The following is an 8,073-nucleotide window of genomic DNA, read 5'->3' on the forward strand; positions in this document are numbered from 1 at the left end:
TTTATGGGGACAGGGTTGTCATACCAAAAAATCTTAGAACTTTAATGTTAAAAAAACTTCATGAGGGACATTTAGGCATTAATAAATGTAGAGCTAGGGCAAGGGAGACTATTTATTGGTCAAATATAAGTAATGACATAGGCAGGTATGTTTTGAATTGTCAAACATCTCTAAAGTTTCGTAATAATAATCCAAAACTACCCTTATTGCAACATGAAATGCCAGAAAGACCTTGGGAAACAATTGCTATGGATATTTTGGAATTTAAGGGATATTTGTTTTTGTCAATAATGGATTATTTTTCTAGCTGGATAGAACTAAAAAAAATTAAGAATAAGTCAGCTGATGACATAATAAAAAATTTGAAACAAATTTTTTCCATATATGGTTTTCCTAATTTTATAGTATCCGACAATAACCCTTTTAACTCGTCAAGTTTTCAAAATTTTTTAAGTGAATGTAATATAGTTTTAATTAATTCTAGCCCGAATTACCCTAAAAGCAATGGTTTAGCTGAAAAGTCTGTAAATATTTATAAGAAAATGTTAAAAAAATGTTTTTATGAAAATAGGGGTAACCTGAATGACATTGATTATTATCTTTTAAAATACAGAAATACTCCAATTCCTGATCTGGGTTTGTCACCAGCTCAAATGTTATTCAATCGCAGACTAAAGGACAATTTGCCTATTGTGGATTCTATGCTTAGTCCTGGACTTGTAGATTTTAAAGAATTAAAAGAAAAGAAAATTAAAAGAAGGACAAAAAAAAAATTTTACCATGATAAAAATTCAAAAAAACTTGGCAGGTGGGAAGGTGAATCAGGATGTAATGTTTAAAAAAAATAATGAATGGGAAAATGGTGTTATTATGGATAAATGTAAGGAGCCCAGGTCATATCTAATTAAAGATAAATTTGGTAATTGTTTTAGAAGAACTAGACAACACCTTATTATAAAAAAAGAACCTGTGTCAGATATATCTAATAATGAATATGATAGTAAATATAAAACAAAATTTTTCAGAGAACCATATTTTTTAAGAAGTAATAATAAGTTATCCGACTAGTTACATAAATTTAGAACGTTGTTCTTAATAATTTTTGCTCATTGTATATTTTGTATAAATGTATGTGTTTGTTATTAAATTTATGATGTTATTAAATTTATGATGTAAACTTTACTTTCTTTTAGAAATTATAATTTTTTTTTTTTATTGGAATTATATAATTTTTTAGAATAAGCTTTTTGTTAGTACTAAAAAAAAAAAAAAAAAAAAAATATATATATATATATAAATAATTATCTCATAAGGGGGGATGTAAAGTAAAAGGTTTTGTAGCGCCTCCGCCATTTATTGTAACTTATAACTTCATACATGTTCGCCTTTAGTTCTTAATGTAAAGCTTGCTTAATGTAAATAGTTATTTTTATAGGAATATTTAGTTTTATTTGGTTGGCAATTGTGAGTTATAAAAGCGCATGAGGGGGCTCTCTTCCCCCTTTTTAATCTGTACATAGCATGGTAAAGAACAGCAAGACCAATATAAACACTGAAGACTGAAAAACAGGTGATTTTAATTTCCCTCGAAATTCCTAAAAAACATATAAAATATTAAGAAAACTAAACGTTACATCCACAAGTTCATTGCTTTCATAACGATGTGCCATTTTTTGGATTTGCAAATTTAAAATTAACAACCATAAACCAAAAGTGTCTAAGACTAACTGATTGGTACAATGCGTGATCGATAATACATGAATTCGAGCAAAAACTAAACATACACAGACAATTAAAAACAAACCCATATTCACTTTTTTTATTCTATATGTCCCTTGAGTGTATCGAAAAAAGTTATTTGAAAAAAATATATATTTTACCGAGTTCTATACACAGTTAAAAAAAAAGTATCAACTTAAAAATCACCCTGTATAGATAAAGGTTTTTGAGCACACATCACTTTCTTATGTTTCAAAAGGGCTCAACTAATAAATTTTTCATTGTCTTAAAAAGATGTTGGATGTATGTCTGGTGGAAACTTTGAACCCTAGAATGCCTTTCCTGTATGGTTTATCGAAAACGAAGAAAAACATACCGATTAAACTGGTTGTATTTTTTGATTATTCCCTAGCTTGCACTTTTTTTTCGTCCTAAATAATAATTCCTGTTTAATTTCTCTAGATGTAAAAAACTTTTTTTCCAGTATTCCTCCTGATGACTGTATTTTCTTAACTTAACGAATGTTATAGCTATAGGTATCACCCTGAGTTAGTTATAGATTATGTTTCTTCTTCCTTATTGACCAGAATTTTTCAGATTTAATAATGAAATCTATAGGCAAAATAATGGTTTAGCTATAGGGTCGTGTTTAACACCTTTTAAGTGAAGTATTCATGAGTATTCTTATAATTTCCCCACAACTTATAGGGGATATGTTATGATATGTATATATGATATTTTTACATCGCATGACTGAATTTCCCCTCAAAAAAAAAATGAAGGAAAAGTTCCATTCCTGGATTAGTCCGTAATAACGACAAAATCGAACTTAAAGCTTATAGGAAAGACTTAGCTACAGAAAACATTATCCAATTTTCCTCCAACTCTCCTTTCTCACATAAATGTTCTTCTATAACTCAATTTTCTTTAGGCTATTTAAATTACCTCTTACTAAAATAGGTTTCTTTAAAGAGTTAAATACAATTAGGTAGATAGCAGTTAACAACGGTTTTGCTTTGAGCATCATCAACAAACTATATTATAAATTCTTAAATAAACATACACTTTCCTACAATTAAATCCATGAAACAATGAAATCAACCTAAAACAATCAAGAGAGAAGATTTTTGGAGATATCTCACAAGGGTTGGTAAAGTTTTTTAAGAAATATATTTCCCAATCGCCTTTAGAACGTCTAACGCCCTAAAAAATATTGTGAAAGTAAAGGATGAAGATCATGTCCTTTCGAACTCGCGCGTGTATGCATTGAATTATAGCGAATGCCGAGCAATTTACGTAAGCCAATTCGGAAGGATGGTTTCTACTAGGGTTTGTAAACATCTTAACTTAGTAGACTTATGTATTTAAAGGCTCAGATATAGTTAAAACTAAGACAGCAATTGCAAGCCATTTTCTCACTTCTAGTCACTCTTTTTGCATTCAGAATGCAACCTTGTTGCATCAGTGTAAGAAGGAGGTTAAACTTGAGCTCTTTAAACAAATGGAAATCACTAGATCCAAGTAAAGCTGCGTTTTGATTTGTGTGAACGATACCTATAATTTTGAAGCAGAATTTATTTTTTCTGATGCAGTTTAACCATTTTTGATAAACCAAGGTAAAATGTCATTAGGTCTCGACCTCTTATCAATATCCAATAAATTCAATTGGTCCAGTATTTCTTCAATTGTAAAGATGTGGTGCAAAAAAACAAAAATAAGATTTTCTGGAACAGTTGCTGTGTATTTATGTGATAAGGTCAGCTAGACCTCAGATAAGGTCAGCAAAAGCATTATTTGTGTCTTTAGAACTCTCGTTAGTCCATTGTATTCTATAAACTTAGGTAAGCTTTTAGCTCATACGTAGACTATTAATCAAGGACTCAAGTTATTTCATCTTCTTTAAGATCATTGGCTTCATGTTTGACACGACCTGTAGATTGCACAGATTAATAATATACTTACTTTTCAGTCTCAATGCAGAATATCTGTTTTAATAGTTTTGTTGACCAGACTTTTCTTAGACAGTCTTTTGTGAAGCTTATTCTGATAAGCAGAAACCTCTTGTTTTGTTGAAGTCCTGACTGTACCATGCTGGGACTTTTTAATTTTTTATTTTCTATGGCATTACCTTATTAACAATAAAGACTATTTGCTTGTAAAGCTCACCTATCAACATTATTCTCATACGAAACATGATTCCAATCAATCAAAGCAAGACACCTATTATTTTAGTATAGACTACATACTAACAATATACAGAATGTTTGCTTAATATCGTGACCAAATTCAAAGACGAATATCTTAGTTAAAAATCAAATAAAAAAACTTGACCTACATCGTTTTCTGAAAATTAAAAGGCAGCTTCTATGCATCCAGTCATTTTCCGATATAAATTTAGATTCTTATATTCGTCATTGGGTGTTTCAATAAGAGTTTCAATGAGAACGCAAGATTCGAATTACGCGGCAGTCATAACGTCACATGATTATGACGTGACAGATCGAAAGTCCAGATATAAGGGGTTAGTAGCTTTATATGGAAGAACAATGCGTAATGATTGTCATAAATTATTATTAAAATGGTGAAAGTTGCGCTATTTGTAAAGTGCATCCAATGTTCGGCCGAAATAATGTTTCTAATTCTGTATTGATTTCCCTAATTCTGTACTGAAGAAAGTATTGATTTGGCTAGTGATGTAAAATACACGATACAAGATTGTAGAGATCGTTCAAAACAAAACATCGCAGCAGTTCGCGAAAGTGTGACAGAAATGCCAGAGACATCCATTCGTCCTCGGGTACCAGAATTAGACATTTCAATAGTCACTGTTCAGCAAATTCTCACTTAAGTTGCATGCCTAGAAAATCCGACTGACTCAACAGCTGTTGCCAGCAGACCATAAACAACGAAGAGAATTCACCAATACTTGGTCAACCTGCTGATTTTGCCAACAAAATCAATTTCAGTGAGGAGGCTCATTTTTACCTTGTTGGCTTCATTGATAGGCAAAATTGTCGCATTTGGGGCTTGGAGAAAATCCATGAATGATTTATTAGAGAGCAATGCATCTACAACATGTCACTGTACGGTGTACATTATGGTCTGGAAGAATCATTGGACCGTTTTTATTCGAAAACGAAGAAGGTAACGCAGCAACGGTAAATGCTGAACGTTATCGTGATGATAACACAGTTTCTTGTGCCTCATTTGGAAGCTATTGATATTGACGACATATGGTTTTAGCAGGGTGGTGCCACATGTCATACCGCCCGTGAAACAATGACGATCTTTCACAAATTTGCTTCTGGTCGTGCCATTTCCCGATTTGGTGACCAGAATTTGCTTTCACGCTCCTGCGATTTAACGCCTTTAGACATATGGATGTGGGTTATCTGAAGTCATAGGTTTTTGCCAATAAGCCTGCAGCCATCGAAGCATTTAATCTCGAAACTAGACGCTGTATCAATAAAATACCACCACACGTATACAATAACAATAACGTTATTGTATACAATTTCGTCAAACGGCTACGCTGGAAAAGCCGTGGCAGCCATTTACAAGATATTTTATTTCATACATAAATCCCAAATGTACATTTTCTAATTCAATAAATATTTTAATACGTTGTTACAGAAAATTATGTTTTAAGGAACACTAAAATCTTGCGCTCTTATTGAAACACCCTTTAGTAAATATCTTTCTATCATATATCTATGTCTTTCTTTTATAGCATATTTAGTTTCTTGGTTTTTTTGTAACATAACTGTTTTTCTACACTGTTCCATTGCTAAAATATATTTTATAATCCAACAGTAATTACTACATTTAAATTAATATGTAATATATTACATTATAAAATATATTGGTAATTATACAATCTAAGAGACGGGTTCGGCAGGAATTCTATCTCCACTCCTATTTCATTTATATTTAACCAATTTTTTTAGGGAGCTTTAGAAGAAGTTGACATAGGCATAAAGTTTAATAAAGGATGGATTAACAATAGCCATTATGCTGATGACGCGGTTGATTGCCGACAATATACACGACATATAACAATTGGTTAATGTAGTAGGAGAACAGAGCAAATAAATTGGTCTAAATATCAACACTACAAACACAAAATTTGTGATTTTCTTCAGAAATCTAAATGCATTTAAAAACTCCAGAATAACTTTTGACACTTGAAGAAAAAGTGGAAAAATCTCAGCACTCACTTATTCAAAAATTGGACATCGGTTAATAAAGTAAAATGTTGGTTTGAACAAGTTTGCCAAACACTCCTAGAGTTTCGAGGTGGTTGCCCGCTCTGAATTTGACCTTGAACTATGACTAAGATTCCCAAAATGCTTGGTCGGTGCTTCTCTATGGTATGGAAAGTTGGAAATTAAAGATAAGTGCAAGTAAGGAACTGGAGGCCTTTGAGGCGTGGATGTACCGCCGAATCTTTAAGATACCCTGGATGCCGAAACTGACAAATGAGGAAGTTCCAAGACGCCCCAACAAGAAATGCGATCTCTCTGAAAGCATCAAGAAGAGGAAAACGGCATATCTGGAGCACATCAAGCGCTATACAAGAACCCTATTCTTGTAGTTGATGGTCGAGGGCAAGATTGAGAGAAAAAGAGGAATCTGAACTAAGAAAATGTCATGGCTACGTAACATCAGACTGTGGACTGTGATGTGTAGTCGATGATACGCATTGCAAGGAACAGACAGATAGAAAAAGTTATTCCAAACATTAACATAACGTTAGTAGACATACATTGGAAGAAGATTGAAAAAAACACCACACTCTCACACTTACTCATAGCAATATAGACAAGACAATAGAATTTTATTGCTTCTAAACTAATACAATATATACTTATAGCAATAGAGTACAGGCATTACAAGAAAAAATATCTTTAAATAAAAACAAAATAAAAAAATCTGCTGAATCATAAAACACCGTTCACAAAAATTACATTTATAAAATAGGTAGCGAGGCAGAATTATTTAATATAAAAAACTAAAATCAGTAACGTAAAAAATTGGCTATAGTTATAACCTATATAAACTAATCACTAACCTAATTTTACAACAAAAAATAATTACATAAACCAAAACTATATTATGTGTATCATAAGAAAAATTAAATACTAATTATTGATTATAGAACCTTTAGTTAGGAGAAAAATAATACAACTTACGCACTAGCCCCAATAATCAGTCCCTAATAAGAAAAAGAACAAAATTGCTCATTAATTATGAAGCTTCTAAGTCGGAGAATATTTAAAAAATAATGTACAACAGGTTTAACTTTTTGAGGTATTATGTTGTTTAAAAAGCATATGAAGTTCTGCACACTAAATACAACCTCATCAGCAGATATTAGACCCTGACGAAGAGGGAAAACAACAAATTGAAACACAAATATCATAAATATAATTAATATATAATAATAATATATTAATATAAATAATAGTATCATATTTGTGTACGAAAAAGTATAATACGAGAAAGTATTAGAAATAAATAGTTTGTATATTGATATTCCTTAATATGGAGATAATAATATAAACATCAATTTAAAAAAAAAGAAAGGCTCACTTTATCATTAAATATTAAAACGTTCACTTCCCATTTATACACTTTATGGCTAAGTAATTACACGTTTTCTGGATCGATTTATCGATATTTTATTATAATAGATTTTAGGTTTGTTAAATTTCTGTATGTTTAAATGATTACTACTGACTGAAGACAGACTAAGTTCTGTTGTTTTTTTTTGTTAACTAGCTGAATATATAATAGAGAAATATTAAATTGAATTTCGTATTAAATTTGTATATTTATCCCTATATCTCAGAAATAAAAAGTTTTCGTTGAATTGTATGTATAGCAGGACACTTTTCACTTAAAAAAAAATGCTTTTAACTAATAAAGGATTTAAATATGAAAAACATTTATTATCTATCACGAAGAAAATTTGATAAATCTCAGCATGTTAATCGAAAGCGTTTAAAAGTGGTACATACCAAAATTACGTAAAAGCACTTCATTTCACCGTTCGTTACACTAAACCGAATCTTCCTGAAGACTGTATCTTCCGCAAAGATCGTCTAGAATTTTATCTGCGATGCAAGAACCGCGAATGATGAGATACCCACTCTTCACTAAGTCCGTTAGAACAGCGTTGAAAAGCGGTGAATGGTCTTAAATTAAATATGAAGAAATAAAAAAAAACATTATTTACTGTTTAACAATTTAACAATTTTTTACTGTCGTAAGAAAGAACATATTATATAAACTTCAAAATTGAAAGCTACGTTTTTTTAGCAAAATTAGTTAAAAAATACGTTATCATATACC

The 8,073-nt window shown here is 30.9% G+C and overlaps 1 protein-coding gene across 1 annotated transcript in view; it reads right to left on the reverse strand.

Annotated features, from left to right (window-relative positions):
* The window catches only part of LOC126735355 (uncharacterized), a 38,783-nt gene extending 30,949 nt beyond the window's left edge, over positions 1-7,834 (reverse strand). Inside the window, exon 1 of the mRNA XM_050439315.1 lies at positions 7,740-7,834. Within this exon, the coding sequence (XP_050295272.1) occupies positions 7,740-7,763 (24 nt within the window). The 5' untranslated portion in view covers positions 7,764-7,834. The remainder of the gene's footprint in view (positions 1-7,739) is intronic.
* Between the last annotated feature and the right edge of the window lie 239 nt (positions 7,835-8,073).

The sequence above is a fragment of the Anthonomus grandis genome, chromosome 4 (assembly GCF_022605725.1).
Source record: "Anthonomus grandis grandis chromosome 4, icAntGran1.3, whole genome shotgun sequence".
NCBI lineage: Eukaryota > Metazoa > Arthropoda > Insecta > Coleoptera > Curculionidae > Anthonomus > Anthonomus grandis.